Source organism: Lutra lutra, chromosome 4, assembly GCF_902655055.1.
Source record: "Lutra lutra chromosome 4, mLutLut1.2, whole genome shotgun sequence".
NCBI classification, from domain to species: domain Eukaryota; kingdom Metazoa; phylum Chordata; class Mammalia; order Carnivora; family Mustelidae; genus Lutra; species Lutra lutra.
In genome coordinates, this window is record NC_062281.1 from 111957941 (window position 1) to 111978742 (window position 20802).

At 39.2% G+C, this 20802-nt stretch overlaps 1 protein-coding gene across 1 annotated transcript in view; it reads left to right on the top strand.

Moving 5' to 3' along the window:
- The window catches only part of FRRS1 (ferric chelate reductase 1), a 49449-nt gene extending 30017 nt beyond the window's left edge, over positions 1-19432 (top strand). Inside the window, exons 9-17 of the mRNA XM_047724069.1 lie at positions 9103-9216; positions 10557-10669; positions 12240-12326; positions 15023-15120; positions 15374-15432; positions 16476-16619; positions 18169-18230; positions 18312-18793; positions 19014-19432. Of these exons, the coding sequence (XP_047580025.1) occupies positions 9103-9216; positions 10557-10669; positions 12240-12326; positions 15023-15120; positions 15374-15432; positions 16476-16619; positions 18169-18230; positions 18312-18404 (770 nt within the window). The 3' untranslated portion in view covers positions 18405-18793; positions 19014-19432. The remainder of the gene's footprint in view (positions 1-9102; positions 9217-10556; positions 10670-12239; positions 12327-15022; positions 15121-15373; positions 15433-16475; positions 16620-18168; positions 18231-18311; positions 18794-19013) is intronic.
- The last annotated feature ends 1370 nt before the right edge of the window (positions 19433-20802 follow it).

A 20802-nucleotide genomic window follows, 5' to 3' on the forward strand; every position in this document is an offset into this window, starting at 1 on the left:
TAGTAAGAAGCCATATCTTTGGGTTTCCCTAAGTGTTGTGACATTGGCAGATCCCTGGCAGGGATCCTGTTAGCAGTGGCTGTAGGAGTGTTGCAAGAGATACTGCTTTTGCAGGATAACCTGTCTAATGTGAAATTCATCTCCTTGAACCTGAGCTTTCTCCAGGGAGGTGGAGGAGGGCTAGGGAGAATAGCTTCTGGCCAACTGAATAAGGTGCTACAAGATCTCTCATCAAAGCAAAATGCCTCTAAATGCCTGCAGCTGTGCTCGTCTCTGTCCCACATCTCTCTAAGTGAATCTGATGTCAGGTGCAGCCCACAGTAGTTCTATGAGTTTGAATATTTACTTTATCCTTTTTTTTTTTTTTTTAAAGTATTTCCTTTATCCTTAAGAAGACTGCCTGGTTGGTATCGCAACACCTATTAATAAGGATTCTTAGATTTTGTTTAAGGTCTTGGTTGATGATGTTTTGAAGAAGTACAGGAAATGCCAAGGTAGTATGTAGTGATTCATCTCTTGGGAGATAATACCATCCCCAAACTTTGAGGATATAACTTCCTTTGAAAATGGTGAGAAGCTGGGTGGATGGAACGGAAGGTTAGGGGCTGAGGTAAAGGAAGAGGAAGAGCAAAAATGCAGTGTAGGTAAAATTGTGAAAAGCCTTTGCATATTCTATCATGTGGCTTTTGATTCTTTTTTTTTTTTTTTTAGATTTTTATTTATTTATTTGACAGAGAGAGAGATCACAAGTAGACAGAAAAGCAGGCAGAGAGGGGTGGGGAAGCAGGCTCCCTGCTGAGCAGAGAGCCAGATGCCAGGCTCCATCCCAGGACCCTGGGATCATGACCTGAGCTGAAGGCAGAGGCTTAACCCACTGAGTCACCCAGGCGCCCCTGGGTTTTGATTTTATACTATAGGTAAAGGGGAGATGATGGTTTCGAAGCAGGATAAACTATCCACTCAGTGTTACGAGAGAATTTAGGAATATTTGTAGATTTAGTTGTAGGTGATATGTGTAGTTATCTTAGTCAAATCATGCAGTCTTGGTTGCACCAGCAATAGCAAATATAGCTTGAAAGTCATTTCTTGGTTAAGTGATATTTTTTTTTTTTTAAAGATTATTTATTTATTTATTTGACAGAGAGAGATCACAAGCAGACGGAGAGGCAGGCAGAGAGAGAGAGAGAGAGGGAAGCAGGCTCCCTGCTGAGCAGAGAGCCCAATGCGGGGCTCGATCCCAGGACCCTGAGATCATGACCTGAGCTGAAGGCAGCGGCTTAACCCACTGAGCCACCCAGGCGCCCTTGGTTAAGTGATATTAAAGAAGAAAAACTACTCAGTGCTTCATGAGTGCCAGTGACTGGCTAAGCACTGTAGTTAGATCCTTCATTTTTATCTTAGTAAAGATTACATTAGATATGCACTCTTTCTATCTCTGTGTCATCTGGGAGGAAACAGGCTCAGGAGTGGTTAAGTAATTTAAACCAGATGAGTCCATGGTAGAGATGAAATTTGAATCCAAACTCTTTGACCTCAGAGCCCAAGTAGTCAACACTTTTGAACATGAAAATATAGCAATTGAATTTTTAATGAGGAAAAGGGTCAACTATTTGTGTTTTTAAAGGGATACCACTTAAGTAGAGGTAATTGTTGTTATCACAGCGGTCACTTACTGTGTGTACATATATCTCGGGTCTCACAGAGGCTTTGTCAGTAGACATTACAGTGCCCATTTAAGAGAAGGAAACTGGAACCTAGAAAGGCTAAGTAACTTATTCCAAATTAAACAAGTAGCAGATTCAGAAATTATGCCCCAGACTGTTCCGCTTACAGAAGCTGTCCCCTTTCCATGATACCAAACTGCTTCCTTTGGTGCCCGGTATGGTACAGGTGCTTCATGTATGACTACGGATGCAAATGGATACCTTCTGTTGCTAGGGGATTTAGCAGTTTGTATTTATACTTTATTTATTTATTTACTTACTTATTAAAGATTTTATTTATTTATTTGACAGAGATCACAAGTAGGCAAAGAGGCAGGCATAGAGAGAGGGAGGGAGAAGCAGGCTTCCTGCTGAGCAGAGAGCCTGACTCGGGGCTTAATCCTAGGACACTGAGACCATGACCCGAGCCGAAGGCATAGGCTTAACCCACTGAACCACCCAGGCACCCCTGTATTTATACTTTAAAAAACGTGATACTTAGGGGCGCCTGGGTGGCTCAGTTGGTTAAATGGCTGCCTTTGGGTCAGGTCTTAATCTCATGCGGTCCTGAGGTCGAGCCCCACATTGGGCTCCTTGCTCAGCGAGGAGTCTGCTTCTCCCTCTCCCTCTACCCTTCCTCCCTGCTCATGCTCGCTCTTTCTCCCAAATAAATAAATAAAATCTTAAAAAAAAAACTTGATACTTAAAAAATTTTACACCTTAGGGGCGCCTGGGTGGCTCAGTGGGTTAAGCCGCTGCCTTCAGCTCAGGTCATGATCCCAGGTCCTGGGTTCGGGCCCCACATCGGGCTCTCTGCTCAGCGGGGAGCCTGCTTCCTCCTCTCTCTCTCTGCCTGCCTCTCTGCCTACTTGTGATTTCTCTCTGTCAAATAAATAAATAAAATCTTTAAAAAAAAAAAAAAAAGCACTTCTCTCCTTGGGGATCTATTCTAAAAAAAAAAAAAAAAAAAAAAAAAAAAAAAAAAAATTTTACACCTTAAAGGAAAAGCAGTTTCATTTAAGTGGATGAATTCTATTATATAATAAATTGTGTGTGTGTGTGGGGGGGTGATGTGTGACAATGCCAAAAATTTCTTCTTAGGGTAGCACTGTAGAAATTGGAATACATTTTCTGATAGAAACAATATTTTAAGTGATAGTTCCAATATTTGCCTAGAAAACTCTAGTTCATGGATAATGTAGGTGCAGAATGGAGCATTGTATCTCCCTTTCCAGCTGGTGTTGCTATGCTGATGGTATGGTGGGGAGAATTTCTATCTTTTGTGGTGTTTCTCAAAGTGTGGCCTCAAACAACCTACTTTCTTACCACTTGGAGTGACTGCTGGAAATGTAGATTCCCAAACTCCAGCTTTTAGACTCACTGAATCTCTTGTCATTGGTGATTGGAATCTGCATTTTTTTTTTTTTAAGATTTTATTTATTTATTCGACAGAGAGAAATCACAAGCAGGCAGAGAGGCAGGCAGAGAGAGAGGAGGAAGCAGGCTCCCTGCTGAGCAGAAAGCCCGATGTGGGGCTCGAACCCAGGACCTGGGATCACGACCTGAGCCGAAGGCAGCGGCTTAACCCACTGAGCCACCCAGGCGCCCCTCTGCATTTTTTTTTTTAAAGATTTTATTTATTTGTCAGAGAGAGAGAGTACACACAAGCAGGCAGAGAGGCAGGCAGAGAGAGAGGAGGAAGCAGGCTCCCTGCCAAGCAAGGAGCCCGATGCGGGACTGGATCCCAGGACCCCAGGATCATGACCTGAGCTGAAGGCAGCGGCTTAACCAACTGAGCCACCCAGGCGTCCCTGGAATCTGCATTTTTAACAAACATTCCAGGTGATTGTTTGATATACTGTAGTTTGATAACTTACTACTCCAGGACAGGGTTCTCCCAAATAAGGTATATACATTGTAAGACAGTCTAGAGGATACAAGGAATAATGTTAGAACCTTCTATTCAGATTGATTTGATCTCATCTCAAAAATTTCTATTTTAATATATTTTACAGTGCTCATAATGCATTAAGACAATAGTACATCAATATGTTTATTAACTAAAGTATATGTATATCGGGAGCATAGACTCATTTTTTTTAAATAAAAAAATTTTTTTTTAAGACTTTAGGGCACCTGAGGGGCTCAGTCATTAAGCGTCTGCCTTCGGCTCCGGTCATGATCCCAGTGTCCTGGGATCAAACCCTATGTTGGGCTCCCTGCCCAGCTGGAAGCCTGCTTCTCCCTCTCCAACTCCCCCTGCTTGTGTTCCCTTTGTCACTCTCTTTCTCTCATAAATAAATAAAATCTAAAAAAAAGTAAAAAATAAAAAGATTTTTAAAAAGATTAAAAAAGATTTTTAAAAATAGAGCAAGGGTAGAGGGGAGGAGAAGAGGGAGAGGGAGAAGCAGACTCCTCGCCAATCAGGGAGCCTCATGGCAGCCCAATTCCAGGACTGCAGGATTGTGTCCTGAGCCGAGGGTAGATGCTGAACTGACTGAACCGCCCAGGTGCCCCTGGACTCTTTTTTTTTTTTTAAATAACTAGTGGAGTGCAGAGCAAAAAAAGCAAAACAAAACCTTAGAAAAAAAAAAAAACACCCAAAACCCAAACCTAGATATTACTGCTTTAGGGAATAAACTTTCCATTACCCTTGTGTTGGGGAACAAAGTATTGCCACATAAATCATTGTCTCTTCCGTTTTCTAGTTATGTGTATGTGAACCAGGTATAAATTGCACTCTGCTTAAAAGCAGTGAGACTTTGTGAGGTTGAAACCATTTTTCAAAGCAGTCATAAAACTCTGTAACCCATATAAGTGTAAAAGGTACACAACTGCAGTAAAATCCATTTAAAACCTTTTTCTAATGCTATCTCTATCCGCCCTCCCCCAGAATGCTGACATTGTCCTATCATGAAATAAGAAGTCATGGGAAATGATAGAACTCACTTGGGTGAATAAGTAATTCACAATTAGGAAATCTACCAACTTAAATAATTCAGGAATTGGAGACCCTGTCATCACATAACTGGTTATTTTAACAATTTAACAAATTTAACAGTTTAACAAAATGACTGGTTATTTAACGATTACATCATGTAATACCATAGAGTCTTGTACTAAACACGAACTCCATCTGCCTTAGAGTAGGAATCCAAGATTATGATGGAGCCATACAAAGGAATCCCAAAATTATAATGGACTTCTGCTTTAATGAAGGTTAAGTTCTTGGTTAGCCCGTGGGTCTGCAGTGAATCAGAGTTTAAAAATACTTTCTTCCAACTTGCCTCTCAGGCTATTCGGACTGTGGTCTGGTTTTCATCACCACAACTCTGCTAATTCAATATAATTCTCAATAGTTATTGTCTTTTTCTTCTTGACTCTCTTCTCTAGGTATTCATTACATAAAGCTTTTCTCATTTTCTGCTTTCTCTCTGATCTTCTCTGTTATAAACAAGCCATGATATAATAGTATTTGTGAAACAAATAACCAGTTGTCCTGAAACCATTTTTTGAAGAGTTCATCTCTGCTACTTCAAAAATCCTCTCTATTTTTTTAAAGATTATTTATTTATTTATTCGACAGAGAGAGAGAGAGAGAGAGAGAGATCACAAGCAGGCAAAGAGGCAGGCAGAAAGAGAGGGGAGAAGCAGGCTCCCTGCTGAGCAGAGAGCCCGATGCGGGACTCGATCCCAGGACCCTGAGATCATGACCTGAGCCGAAGGCAGAGGCTTAACCTACTGAGCCACCCAGGCACCCCAAAATCCTATCTATTATATGCCAAACATCTATCAGTAAATCAAGCTATTTCTAGCTTATTCTTCCATTAATTTATTACTGTAGCAGTTGAAATTATAGTAGCTTTATAAAAGGTTATGAATTTTGATAGAGCATGATTCCCCTCCTGGCCTCGTTTTTCAGGAATTCTTGCCTCTTTGTTGTGTATCTGTTCTACTAGATAAACTTTAGAAACGATTGTCAGATTCAATTGAAAATTGTATTGGGGTTGTGATTAGAATTGCAATGAAATTTTAGGTTAATTTTGGGAATAATCGCCATCTTTGCAATAGTGAGTCTTTCTATCCAGGAATATATTGGATAAAATCTGGTGGTTTTCTTCATGTCTTCATATAGGTTATATATTTTTTGTTACTTTGTTTCTATGTATTTTATAGATTTCTAATACAAGCTCTTGTGTGATTATTTTTCTTACACTTTCTAAATTTGTTGGTGTATAGGAAAGTTACTGATTTTTGAATATTTGTCTTGAATTTAGTCATCCATTTTGCCAGTTGATTTTTTTGTTTTTTCTAGATAAAGTCTTATTTTATGCAGATAATGACAAAGTTCAGCAGTCCTTAATTTTTTTCTTGTTTCATTGCATTGTTTACTTTGTTGTGGAAAAGTAAAAATCAGACCAGGGAGAGACCAGTTGACACTTGGAGAAGTAGGAGAGCTCATTTATTTTACACCCGCAGATGAGCTTGTGCTCAAAATTCTGGGCCCTGGACAATGGAGTTATAGAGTTTTATAGGGGACTGCAGGCAGTCAGGTTCCAAGGGCTAAGCTGACTGCTGGTAGGTGGGTTTAAACCAGGGGAGCAGGGGTGGGGGCGCTGCCTTAGTTGGGAGCAGTAGTGCCAGGAGCCTGTGGTGGGAAACCTGTTTACAGAAGCAGAAGCAGCTGGTTATCTCTTGCTCCCAATAGGGCTTCTGGTTATCTCTAGCTTATTGTTAGTAACTTTACATCTTCTGGGGCCATCTGGCCTGGGCCTGCTTGGTAATTCTCCTCTTCAACTTCTCCCAGAAAAACGTGGACCAGTAGTGGTGATGTGGCAAACATTCTTGTCTTGTTCCTGGTTTTGATGGGAATGCTTCTGATATTCAGTGTTGTGTCCTGTTTATTGTATTTTTTTGGTGGATGTCTTTTATGGTGCTTAGAAAATTATCTTTTCCTAACTTTACAGAGTTCTTGACATGAACATGTGCTGAATTTCATCTGATAACTTTCAAGCAGCAATTGAGATAATATTTTACCATTATTTTTATAGACTTCAGAATCGCAAACAGTCTTCTCTCAGGGTAAACTTTGCTTGGCTATGTTTTACAGCTCTCTTAATGCACAGTTGATTTGAATCCCTAATATTTTATTTCAACTTTCTGTATCTATATTTGTAATTGATTTTGGTCTATGGTTGTGGGAATGTGTATGTATGTGCACATGCATGCCTAGTTTTTGTTTCAGTATTATGCTAATCTCATAGAATGAACTCTAGAAGAGCTTAAATAAATAAGAATTTTTAAAGTTAAAAAAAATTTTTTTTTAATTGTATGTTAGAACTCATCCACATAATAACCTGAACCTTTAGGGATTAATTTAAAAAATTCTTCTATCATTAGTACTCTCCAGTTACGACTACTTCTTTGGTGAAGTTTTCTAATTTAAGATTTTTTTCCAGAAATTCATCCATTTCATTTAGATTTTAAAATATTTTTGGCTTAATTAAAGTAGCGTGTAGCATTTTTGTATAATTTTAGAGTATCTTCTATATCAGCAGGTGTGCTATCCTTTTTATTTCTAATACTGTTTGTGCTTTTTCTTTTTATCTTGTGGTTGGACTTGCCAAAAACTCAGTCGATATCATTGCCTTTTTATAGACTTCATTTTATAATTTACTAGTTTGTTAATTTCTACCTTTATTTTTAATCCATCTTCCTTTCTGGTTTCCTGGGTTATATTTTGTTGGTGTAAACACCTCTTGAATTAAATGATGACTTCAATACTTTAAGTGTTTTTTTTTTTAATAAATGCTTTTTAAATGATAAAAACTTCTTTTGAATGTACCTTGATTGTATCACATTTTTAAAAAAGGATTTTATTTGTTTATTTGACAGAGATCACAGATAGGCAGAGAGGCAGACAGAGAGAGAGGGGGAAGCAGGCTCCCCACTGAGCAGAGGGCCCAATGCAGGGCTCTATCCCAGGACCCTGGGATCATGACCTGAGCTGAAGGCAGAGGCTTTAACCCACTGAGCCACCCACGTGCCCCTCACATTTATTTTGATAGGAAGTATCTTTATTGTTAACTCATTTTAAAGAAGGCTTGTAGGGCGCCTGGGTGGCTCAGTGGGTTAAGCCTCTGCCTTCGGCTCAGGTCATGATCTCAGGGTCCTGGGATCGAGCCCCGAATCGGGCTCTCTGCTCAGCAGGGAGCCTGCTTCCCCCTCTCTCTCTGCCTGACTCTCTGCCTGCTTGTGATCTCTCTCTGTCAAATAAATAAATAAAATCTTTAAAAAAAAAAAATAAAGAAGGCTTGTGATTTAAATTTTGATTTCCTATTTAGCTCAAGGATTATTTCAAAGAGTAGTTGTATAAATATCTAGGTAGATCTTTTTTTTTCCCAGGTTTTTGTTCATTTTTTGTTTTGTTGTATTTTGGATATAATATAACCTGTATCTTGTATAATTATTTCTTTTTGGAAATTACTGAGATGTAATCAGTAGTCTAGTACTTATTTCATTGAGAAAAGATTCCTGTATATCAGTTTTATCAGATTTCTTAATTCTTTTTATTCTTTTTGACACTTGGTGTTGTATTCTAAAAACAGTGTGTGTTCCATCATTTATATTTATTCTCTTAATGATGGACATTTAACTTGCTTAATTTTTTTTTTGGTCCAGCACAAAAAACTCATGGCTTTTTATCGACATTCTTGTGTATATATCTGTGGGTAAAAGGGGAGTATTTCTGTAGGATAGATTCCCAGAATGAACAACGGCACATACATACTCACATACCAAACTAATTCTACACATTCACAGACTTAATCTCATGCATAATAAATAATAACACATCCTCAGTTTGTTTACATCACCATTATTTGGGATTTTGATTCGTTAGTCAAAGCCAGTCCAAATTGACCATATGCCACGTAATACAATATTGCATCAAAATGCTTTTGTCTTCTACCCACCCACTTTGTCCAGGTCCAGTTTCTGTTAGTTTGGTCTAGGATTCCAGATTTTTAAAAGTATTAGTATTTTTGAAGAATTATATTTGACATTTTCAGTGTTTTTTATATTGTCAGTGATCATTTTGACTTCACAGTGTTTGACTGGTTTCTTGCCTACCACCAGCTGTTCCAGCATAACTTCTCCATTCCTCGTCCTCATGGTGATTCAGCTGTTGATTGGCTAAATTATTTCTTTAACATGTTTCAAGATGATCATGTGTACTGTTATATACATTTACATGGCTTTTGCATATGAGTGTCATCCCTGATGATATTTATTTATTTCTTATCACCTTAAGAAAGACTGTTTCTGTGCCATGCCACTGTTTTTCCATTCCTTCTCTCTTGAGGAAGTAATTCTTCATTTTCTGTCTTTGAAATTTCAGGTCGAATTTATAAGCACTCTCAGCAACCTTTGATTACATATGAAAAACATAATGTGACAGACGATCCAAAGAACGTGGGAGGATCCCATTCTTTATTCCTTCTGAAGGCTCATGGTAAGTTACATGGGAAGTATTATTACTACTTTGTGCAGTAAATTTACCTGATGACCTAGTGCTGGCTGGATTAGGAATGGCAGTGGGTATAATTTACCAAATGTTTATCAGTCTTCCATGTTTAAATATTAATATTTGCAGGTAGCAATATCTGTCTTAATGTTTGCAACTTTTTATTAAAAATCGAAAGTAGAGATAATTAGTGGTTTTAACCCTGGCTGTACATTAAAATCACTAATGGAGCTTTTAAGACATCCATAATTTTTAAAGAGTACCCTAGTTATATCTGACTGTAGCCAGAGTTGAGTATCTGGGTTAATCAGCTTAATTTTTGTGGCACCTTAATTAGGCCATTTATTAAAATGAAGGCTTGTAATAGAAGAGTGCTTTGTGATTTAGATTGTCTAACAGTAGTTTGGCTTCAAAGATACAGTTTTGTTGAAGAACTGACCAGCATATAAGTAATTAAGGGTATACAAATTACTCAGTGCTATACATATGATGATTTTAAACATGAAATGATTAAATGATTAAAATAATGAAATTAACCATGTTGGAAGAGCAGTAGCCTAAAACAAAACTCTAACATGCTCTGGTTCTGCAGATGAAAGTTGATTCCATTTGAAAAGTAGCCTGGTTTATTGTTGAAAAGATGGGATTTAAAAGTAGGGGAATAGTGAAGTGTATATTTGTATGGGGAGGGGAATCTGTCCTTTTTTGATATATTTCCTTTATATTCTCCAGAGTTATTCCGTCCAGTAGAGTTTTAATAAATGTCATCATAGTTAAGCTTGAAAATAATTTTATTATTGGCAATTTGCTTCTACAAGTAGCTCCAAGGGGACAGTAATTGGATTTTGCACATAATCTGCTATTTGTTTTTCACTATTTTGGAATGAGAAGTGAGAAGATGCTCGTAGACCTGCAGAAGGGCTGTATTATTGTCCTGGTTAAGGGCACAGTTGCTGAAGCCAGACTGGGGTCGATTCCCAACTTTGTAACCTTAGGCGAGTTACTTAACTTCTTTCTTCCTTACTTTCCCCATCCAGCAAAAGCAGAATAATCATTATAACTACTGAATGGGATTGTTTTAAAGATCAATTAGAGTAATACATATAAAACACTCAGTGCCTGGCAACACGGTAGGAGTGATGGAAGTGTTAGCTATGAGAAGTAGTAGTGGTGGTGGTAGAAGCTATGATATGCGGGGTATTTTTAGGTTATACTTAATGTTCATTGAATGTATTTCCTTAGTTGTTTTCTATGTTCTGAACATTTGGTGTGGTCTTTAAGAAACAGCTTGGGTTGTGATGTCAACCATTCTGTCTTCCCACCTGCAGGTGCCTTAATGTTTGTGGCATGGATGACTACAGTGAGCATAGGTGTGCTCGCTGCTCGGTTCTTCAAATCTGTTTGGTCAAAGGCTTTCTTTGGTCAAGCAGCTTGGTTTCAGGTAGGCGGGAGAAAAAGTTGAATGCAATTTCCATATTATTTGAACATTGTGACATGAAGACATACGCAGTATGTGGGTTTCTTTCCTGTGTGTGTGTGTGTGTGTGTGTGTGTGTGTGTGTGTGTATGGTTCTAGTTGTAGTTGTGGAATCTTAATAATTCCTTCAGTATGCCCTTTGGTTTCCTAACCAGTTGAGAAGAGATGTAAGACGCTTGGTGGTGGTCAAAATAGAGACAGCTTTATGAGGGTCAGGCCGGATTGGAGAAGGTCTCAGGGCCATGTGCATCCCTTTGTAACATAAACTTTGGGACCCAAAGATCTGACTTACGTGTCTATTGGCTGAGGGTAGAGCCTACAGGAGCATTCATGCACTGCCTTCCCTGAGTGCAGTTAGGTCAGGGAGGATGGGAAAGCCGAAGACAGAAGTAGCAGGGGTTAATGCATTTCCAAACAGGGGCCTGTCCTGTGGTTGATGCCTGCAAATGTTAGACTGTCCCTCACTCACTAATCAAGATCATCTATCTCCTCTGTGGGTGGGAAGAGGAGCTAGAAGTGTTTCTTTTCATGCTGCCCCTTTGTATGGGATGAAGAGGCAGTCTCATAATAGAAAGACAAGAGCCTGCTTCAAAACAAAGCAAAACAACCTTCCCTTTTGCATGTCGTGGACTATAGATGTTGCACGTATAGTGGAAGATGAGTGAGTCTGTGCTGAGATAGAAGGTATAAGTCTGCTTTTGAGAAAATGCTGCTTATTGAAACAGTTTGAACTTTGTAAGGGTATTCTTGAAACTTTATGTTGATATATGTTGGTAGCCTTTAAGACTTACCTTATCTAGCCTGGTTTCTCACTATTGGCTCGTGGGGTCCATCTGTTTTATATGTTCTACTACTATGTGCCTTGCTCATCTCTGTCTCTGCCTTTAATTTCTCTCTCTGTCTCTCTCATCTGCTCGTATGGATATTCCCAGTTGGAAAAATCTTTGTGTCTCTACTTTATCAGTTCAGTTCTCTACTGCCTTTCAAATCCGGATGTGTCTATATGTAGTGTGATACATAGAGCGATTATGTGTCCTCCTTTCCCTGAGACAGTTTCTGTTTGCACCATTTATCCTGACATACTCAGTTGACAGTGTCCTTCCACTCGTATAATTTAGACAATGAATTGACATTTCATGTACATTTCTCTCATCTGCTCACTGTGTGCTAAGCTCCTCAGGAGACAGTATTTCCTGTTTCCTTGCTGTCCCAGGGTATCTGGTACAGCTCTGTCCTTGGTGGTGGAAATGAAGGACTTTTGGCAAGTAGGTGTGGTCCATGTGTGAAGTAGTCGTTCCTGCTGCTCTGTGCAGGTGAAGTCATGGCAAATGCTTTTGAATAATGAGGATGGCAGCTCAGAGTTTAAGTTCAGTCGTTTACTAAGCTTTTTTTTTTTTTTAACTTAATGCAAATGGTGATTAGATGTTCATCGAATGCTTGCCTTCTGTGAATGCCACCCCACGGTAATGCCAACGCCATCCTCGTCCTCTTTCCTAGTTAATTGAATTCTCCTGGTGCCATTTCACCCTTGCAGGTGCATCGGGCGCTCATGTTCACGACCATCACCCTTACCTGCATTGCTTTTGTTCTGCCTTTTGTTTACAGAGGAGGCTGGAGCTCGGTAGGTATCTCTTAAACAGGATGTTTCTATAGAAATTCATTTTGATGCCAAAGAAGGTTGCTGTTTCATTCTTGGAGGAGAGCTTAAAAGATATTTCTGCATGCATCTCTCTTTCTTTTTTTAATCATCTGGTGACTGTTCCATATGGCTGGGGGGTCAGGGGGAGAGCGAGGTTGTCATTGCAGATTACTTGGTAATGATATATATATATATATTTTATATATATATAATAAATATATATATTATATATAATATATATAATATATAATAAATATATAATATTAAATTAAATTAAATATATAAATAAATAAATTTAATTAAATATAATAAAAAATATGTATATATTTAAGATTTTATTTATTTATTTGACACAGAGAGAGAAATCACAAGTAGGCAGAGGGGCAGGCAGAGGGGGAGGGGGAAGCAGACTCCCCACTGAGCAGAGAGCCCCATGAGGGGCTCAATCCCAGGGCCCAGAGATCATGACCTGAGCCAAAGGCAGAGACCAGAGATCATGACCCACTGAGCCACCCAGACGCCCATAGGTTGCATCCAATGTTATGGAGGCTCTACATAGCTTGGGTGAATTTTCTCACTATGGAGCGGTGAAAATTCACAGTGTGATATCTAAGGAACATGAACACTGTAAGTGTTTTTCTCTAACTAATACTATGATTGCCAGTAAGCTAATGATAGAGCAATGATATTTACTGGTATGCTCACTGGTGTATCTTAAGCACCCAGAGCAGCTTCTGGTATATAGTAAGTCCTCAGTAAAGAATGAATGAATGAGGAAGGCTTACTGAGAATAAGTGATATACCTGAGGTCAGATCTGTGCTTCCATGACAGTTGTCCAATTTTATAGCTGGCCAGAATGCGATCTCAAACGTTAGTATTTCAGTTTGGACTGTTTTATAAGGGCAAGATTGATAAATCGTGGGTCACTAGGAAGCCTCCCTCCTGCTTTTTAGGTAGTTTCTAAATTGGTCAACCTGTTTTTTTTAAAAAGGAAATGGTGATGATTTTCTGATATGAGCCTAGACAGCAGAACCTTACTTTATGCAGGTATTTGGGACAAGGGTATTGCTTATTTTGTAAGTTTTGTAGTTTGCAGTCTTTGCAGTTAGTGAATCGGATTTTATAAAGGGGAAATTATAATAACTACCTCACAGGCTTTTTGAGAATTGAGAATTAATTAGCTGAAAGAACTTAGGATAGTTCCCTGCACATTCTAAGCACATACAGGAATTTTGTTGCTGTTGTTACTGTGGTTTTATGAAATAGAGGCACTTTCCCTCTCCATGGTCCTGGTTATAATTTTATCCTCATATAACTGAGGCCATAACTTGAGCGTGTTTTTTTTTTTTTTTTAAAGATTTTATTTATTTATTTGACAGAGAGAAATCACAAGTAGGCAGAGAGGCAGGCAGAGAGAGAGGAGGAAGCAGGCTCCCTGCTGAGCAGAAAGCCCGACGTGGGGCTCGAACCCAGGACCTGGGATCATGACCTGAGCCGAAGGCAGTGGCTTTAACCCACTGAGCCACCCAGGCGCCCCTTGAGTGTGTTTTTATAATGTTCTTTTGTCAGCTTATTCCTGTTGACCAAAGCTTCCCATCATGAGCTAGAAACCATTATACCCTTGTTCTAGATCACAGATTTTAGAGCCTGCCCACGCATGGCAGTGAGTGACAACAGACCGTATGTTCCCCCATCTAAAACATGTCACAGGTTAGAGCATGCCCTTAGTCCTTCTCTAAGGTTTTAAGTGGAATAATTGTGCCAAGTGGTCTGACCCAACCATCTGCTGTTTTTTTTTTTTAATTTATTTTAAATTTATTTTTAAAGATTTTATCTATTTGACAGAGAGAGAGAAATCACAAGTAGGCAGAGAGGCAGGCAGAGGGGGGGGGGAGGAAGCAGGCTCCCTGCGGAGCAGAGAGCCCGACGCGGGGCTCCATCCCAGGACCCTGGGATCATGACCTGAGCCGAAGGCAGAGGCTTTAACCCACTGAGCCACCCAGGCGCCCCCCATCTGCTGTTTTAAGCAGGCATGTGGCATCTCTAAGGGAGGAGTGGAGCTGACAGTGTTGAGATACTTTGTTGATGTTTTTTCTCAGGTTATCCCTCCATTCTGAACCGAGGACCTGAGATTTTCATGCAGTGGCTACATGGATTATTCATTCATTCAATGTTTATTGAGTGACTAAGGCTCTGTTAAGCAGTTGAGTTACAAAGGATCATCTAGAACCATCAGCTGAGGGAAACACAGAGTTCTAAACAAAATTACTGTACACCGGGGTGATTGCTCTTGGCATGGGGATACTAACTAGTCCTAGGTGGGCTGTACGGGTATTGGTAATCATCTAACATCTTGATGGGGGTGAGGCAGCACTCTTCGTGGACTGCACCACAACCATTTATACATTGGACACACTATTTGATATCTCTAAGCCTCAGTCCCCCATGAGTGGGGTATTAATAAGTGTCAAGCACTGTAGTGAGCATCAGTAATAATGTATATAAAGTACATGCCTGGTATACAGTAGGTGCTCAGTGAATGGTCCTGTTCTATTAGTAAATGTTTTAAGCGACAGAAAAACGCTAAGAATACATCATCTGTGCGTCTTATTTTTAACTTGAGGATTTAATTTGCTGGGCAAGATTGAGACCATTAAAATGATGTAACTTTGTTCAGTATGCAGGTTATCATCCATACCTTGGTTGCATAGTGACGATTTTAGCAGTTCTTCAGCCTCTTTTGGCAGCCTTCAGGCCTCCTTTACATGACCCAAGGTACTTACAGTTTTTCTGTATAAATGGTCTTAACGTGGATATCATTACTTGGTGAACTAATTCCTTTTTAAGTAAAAACACTTTGCATTTTGTAAAATTCAGTGATAAACTATGTTTACTTTAAAGGGTTTTAAAATATATTTCAGATACCTAATTCCTAGGCAATAAGGGAAATTGCATGCTTTTTATTCTCTTGGGAATTAATTGTAGTTCTGTCACTTCTGAGAATGCTGACTGGTTCTTTATTTGGTAGAAGGCAAATGTTTAACTGGACTCATTGGAGTGTGGGCACAGCTGCTAGAATAATAGCAGGTAAGTGATTATGATGCCACTTACTTGTATATAATTGCTGGTGGTTTATATTGCAGGTGGTAATTTGGCTTAAATGATTTTTAGATGTATTAGTAATTGGAGTAATTGGTTGTTGAGGAGAGATCAGCCTTAAACGTTTAAATCTAGAAAGTAATTTCTAGAGGTGACCAAGTCATTATTTCAGTGTTAAGTTTAAGGTTTTTGAAATGGCTTTAAAACTTTTTCTTCAAAGGCTCTTGTTTTTTTTTTTTTTTTTTAGCATTTGCCTTTGCCCACAGAACAAGCTGTGTTAATGGCCAAATGCTCAAGTTGAGGGTCATTTGTGAGCTGGGCTGAGGTGGTCTGGCGGTGTCCCAGCCTTCTGTCTGCAGGTCCTCTCCATGGGGATGGTACCTTCAAGGGAAGGGTGATTTTCAGAAGTCAAGTATGGTTATCCAGTATATTTTGATGCTTTATATAATAAATACCTAAACTGACACCTCCTCCACTTACATTTTGATAGTCTTTGGGGGTTCTTCGTGGAAGGAGGAGGATAGTCAGCAATGATTTCCATACTTTTCTCCCTTTCCTACACTGCAGACTTAAAAAACTTTTTGGAAAGTTAGAGCATCTCTCTTTTTTTAAAAGATTTTATTTATTTATTTGACAGAGATCACAAGTAGGTAGAGAGGTAGGCAGAGAGAGAGGAGGAAGCACGCTCCCTGCTGAGCAGAGAGCCCGACGTGGGGCTCAATCCCAGGACCCTGGGATCATGATCTGAGCCGAAGGCAGAGGCTTTAACCCACTGAGTCACTTAGGGGCCCCTTGAGCGTCTCTTTTTAAACAATTTGTAGATCATAAGTATAATTTCTCATCTTACCGTTTCTCGTCTTACAATTAAAAAAAAGACTAAGTTTATTATTTGGTCTTAAACATTAGTCTAATTCATCTCATAAACTCTTTTGTTGTGTTTTACTTGATATAATACACACACATGTACTCACATAATTACCTCTCTTGAGGGGGACTACATTTGAATAGATACATTTTTCTTATACATATAGTGGCAGCAATGTTCCTGGGAATGGATTTACCAGGACTAGATCTTCCTGGCCCGTGGAAAACCTATGCAATGATTGGATTTGTAGCCTGGCATGTTGGGACGGAGATTGTTCTGGAGATGCATGCCTACCGACTTTCTCGAAAAGGTAACCTGCTCAAACAGTCATGTTATATAGAATCACCTTTATACAAACTCCAGGAATGTAATTAGTTTGTAGATACTGATGGTTGACTCTTACAGGGTAGCTCACTGAAAATGTCTATGGTGATTAGTCAGTGTTAGAACTCATGGAAATATTCTGCCCTTGTGGTTTTGATACTCATTAGAATTTGTGAGGGAAAAAAGGTAACGATCTTAGGTTTTAGGGAAGAAGTCTTTTGTTATAAATACTTATTATGTTGCATGCTGGTCTGACTTGGAGCCCATCCACACTGAGAATCCTGAATGCATGGAGCTAAGAGAACCCAGAAGTGGAGGAAGAAGAGATGCCCAAAGTCAACACAGGGCAGAGCTGCAGGCAGATTTTGCCTATTTGATAAACTTGCCATGTGCTGACAATTCGGTTGCCATCTACATCATATATAGCTAGCTAACTAGGCAAGTGGGATAGGAAAAAGTTCTTTTGCCCAGACTTTCTTTTCTTTTTTTTTTTTAACTATTTTTTTTTTAAAGATTTTATTTATTTGACAGAGAGAGAGAGATCACAAGTAGGCAGAGAGGCAGGCAGAGAGAGAGGAGGAAGCAGGCTCAGTGCTGAGCAGAGAGCCGGATGCGGGGCTTGATCCCAGGACCCTGAGATCATGACCTGAGCCGAAGGCAGAGGCTTAACCCACTGAGCCACCCAGACGCCTCTTAACTATTTTAAAAAAAGATTTTATTTATTTATTTGACAGACAGAGATCACAAGTAGGCAGAGAGGCAGGCAGAGAGAGAGGGGGAAGCAGGCTTCCTGCTAAGCAGGGAGCCCAATGCGGGGCTCGATCCCAGGACCCTAGGACCATAACCTGAGCCAAAGGCAGAGGCTTAAACCCACTGAGCCACCCAGGTGCCCCTTACCCAGACTTTCTAATGGCAAGTCCATATCGATCTTAGTGCCAAATGGACCTTAGGCAGGGTCAAGATACCTACAGCTATTAGGAATGGAGACATTAGTAGAGACTGCGTGACACTTTAAACTAGCTGGGCTTCTGAGCTGTGTCCTTTGTGTCTTATTTAGTTCCAGCCTCCTAAATGATAAGTTAAAGGGGACTTCTAAAAATAGGACCTTTTAGTTTTCAATCTAGGAGCCCGGGCAACTTTTAGGAGGCTAGTACTAAATATCTATCCTGCCATTTTTGGTTCACAATAGAGTCACATCCATAGGATTTCTGATGGCCACTGAATTATGGCTTGCTATTTAAAATACATATGTACTTAAAACGTTGTTTGTTAAGACTTTGATATGATGTTCACTGACCAGGAGAAGAGGCATATTTTAAGTCCCTCGACAAATATGTTCCATAGCCAGCTTGTCCCAATTTGTGAGAACCTCACATGTTCAGGAAGTTTGCAACATTTGGTAGCTTGACATGGGAGAATATATATACCTGGAAATCAACAAATGCTACACATCAGGACTTTTTTTTTTTTTTTTTTTGAGTTAGTTTACTGGCGTACTCATGGGCCTTACAAACTTATGTTGTTGTTTTTGACAGTTGAAATATTGGATGATGCCAGAATTCAAATCCTTCAGTCATTTACTGTAGCTGAAGCAGAAGTAAGTCCCCCTTTTCTTATTTATTGACACAAACTTCGATGAGAGTTGTTTCTTTCTTTCACGTCTCAATTTTTCTTCCAGGGTCATGCTTTTAAAAAGGTGGTGTTTGCAGTTTATATCTGTGGGAATGTGACTTTTCTCATCATCTTCTTATCTGCAATCAACCAACTCTGAGCAAGCAAAGACCTTGGCTTTTGCAGACCAGATGATAATGCTCATTAAGCCAAAGAAACTTGAAGCCTGTACTGAATGCCTGCAGCGTAGTCATGAGTTCTGAATTGGAAGAGCAGGTCACATCTGCAGAGGAATTCTGAGGTGTGGTCTTTAGAAATCCATGGTCAGCAGGGTCCTACGGACTCTAAAAAGGACGTAAAACCTTTATGTGTGATTCTGAGCGTTACCAGGAGAGGTTGTCCTTGAGGAGAAATGACTCTAAGGTATTTTCCATGATGAGATTTTTAGAATGCTGGCATTTAAGAGAAGAACTATTTGGAAAGACAGAAATGATGTCATTTGGAGGAAATGGAGATTGTATTAAGTTGAATATATTTTGGACTATAAAGGTGCTGGTTTTTTTTTTTTTTTTTTTTTTAAGATTTTATTATTTATTTATTTGACAGAGAGAGATCACAAGCAGGCAGAGAGGCAGGTAGAGAGAGAGGAGGAAGCAGGCTCCCTGCCGAGCAGAGAGCCCGATGCGGGGCTCGATCCCAGGACCCTGAGATCATGACCTGAGCAGAAGGCAGCGGCTTAACCCACTGAGCCACCCAGGCGCCCCTAAAGGTGCTGTTTTAAAGAAAAATTTATGCTAGTTTATCTGAATGGTCTTTCTTAGGACTTTTTTGGGGCACACTGTGTTTTTCAGTCCAGTTTTTTGAACATGTCCTTTTTTCTGTGTATTCTCTCACTTCTTTGGTAAAGGTGGAAATGGGGCTAACTCCATTGTATTAACATTTAAATATATTTAAATATGTTATATATCTTATATATATTTAATTATATTTAAATATATTAACATTTAAATATATTATGAATATTATAATTTCTTTCTTAGCAGTGAAATGCAAGTGTGCATCTTCTGCTTAAGACTGTATTTTTATGGGACGCCTGGGTGGCTCAGTTGGTTAAGCGGCTGCCTTCGGCTCAGGTCGTGATCCCAGCATCCTGGGATCGAGTCCCACATCGGGCTCCTTGCTCGGCAGGGAGCCTGCTTCTCCCTCTGCCTCTGCCTGCCATTCTGTCTGCCTGTGCTTGCTCTCTCTCTCTCTGACAAATAAATAAATAAATAAATAAATCTTTAAAAAAATAAAAGACTGTATTTTTATATACAGTTACAGGGCTGAAAGGACATTTTTTTTTTTTTTTTTTTTTTTTTTTTTTTTATTTTTATTTTTTTTTAAAGATTTTATTTATTTATTTGACAGAGAGAAATCACAAGTAGGCAGAGAGGCAGGCAGAGAGAGAGGAGGAAGCAGGCTCCCTGCTGAGCAGAAAGCCCGATGCGGGGCTCGAACCCAGGACCTGGGATCATGACCTGAGCCGAAGGCAGCGGCTCAACCCACTGAGCCACCCAGGCGCCCCTGAAAGGACATTTTTATATATTAATTGTTTGGACTCTTAAGATTTAAGTTCTAGCTTTTGGAGACTGTAGAATTGCATTTCAAAAGTAATAAAATTTACCCTTGTGAATATATTTAGCAGTTACTCTTCTTTCTTTGTAATAATAAATAATATGGATGGTTCTTTTTTGTTAGAAGTTCCTGATGCTGTAATGAATTAGAATATCAGTGTTATTTTCCTTCCTGTTTCAATAATCTCTTTTTTTAACGGCTGGGTTTCATATTTGCTATGGGGACTTCTTAGCCAGTGGGTGGCGCCATAATACCAAAGTAATGCTTTGTTCCTGTTTCATTGTGTTGTTACTCATTTTTAGTACTTAGATAAGTAATACCATGGTGTGGCATTTTCCTTAAATTCACCAATCTTTACTTGAAAAGTTTCTGCCTTTTTGGGAAGTGTGAGGGGGTTGGGGTTGTGAGTTATAACTGAAATTAGGGACTGTTACTATTTTTCTGGTTACATTTCTGTTTGTTTCCGATCTATGATTATTTGTAACAGTTGCTTGGTAGTTCCATTTACATTCATCTGATGCTGTGACAAATGACTATATCTTAAGCAGAGGAAGCAAGTAAAACTGGACATAACGAAAAAAATATTTAGGAAGGCATATTTTATGTTTTAGGTGTTCTGTCTGATTGTCTTACAGTTTCTGCTTGGTCCAAGGACCTAATTTACATTTGGTGTAAATAATATCCTTGTCTGTGTATTCTACATCTTTAGTGGGGTAAAACGATGTGAAGTTTCAGTTTTGTTCCTTATATAAGTGTTTATCGTACATAGCTTAGGGTTGAGATGTGAATCTTCTGTGTTTGTGTTCTATGAGTGCCAGGCTATTTACAGTTTAAACTTTCCTTTTAAGTAGTTTCATTAAAAACATTTTTTTAATATAGAAAATTAAATGCGTACTAAAATATTTTCCTCTAGGTTTTAATTATAAGGGGCTTAAAGGTTA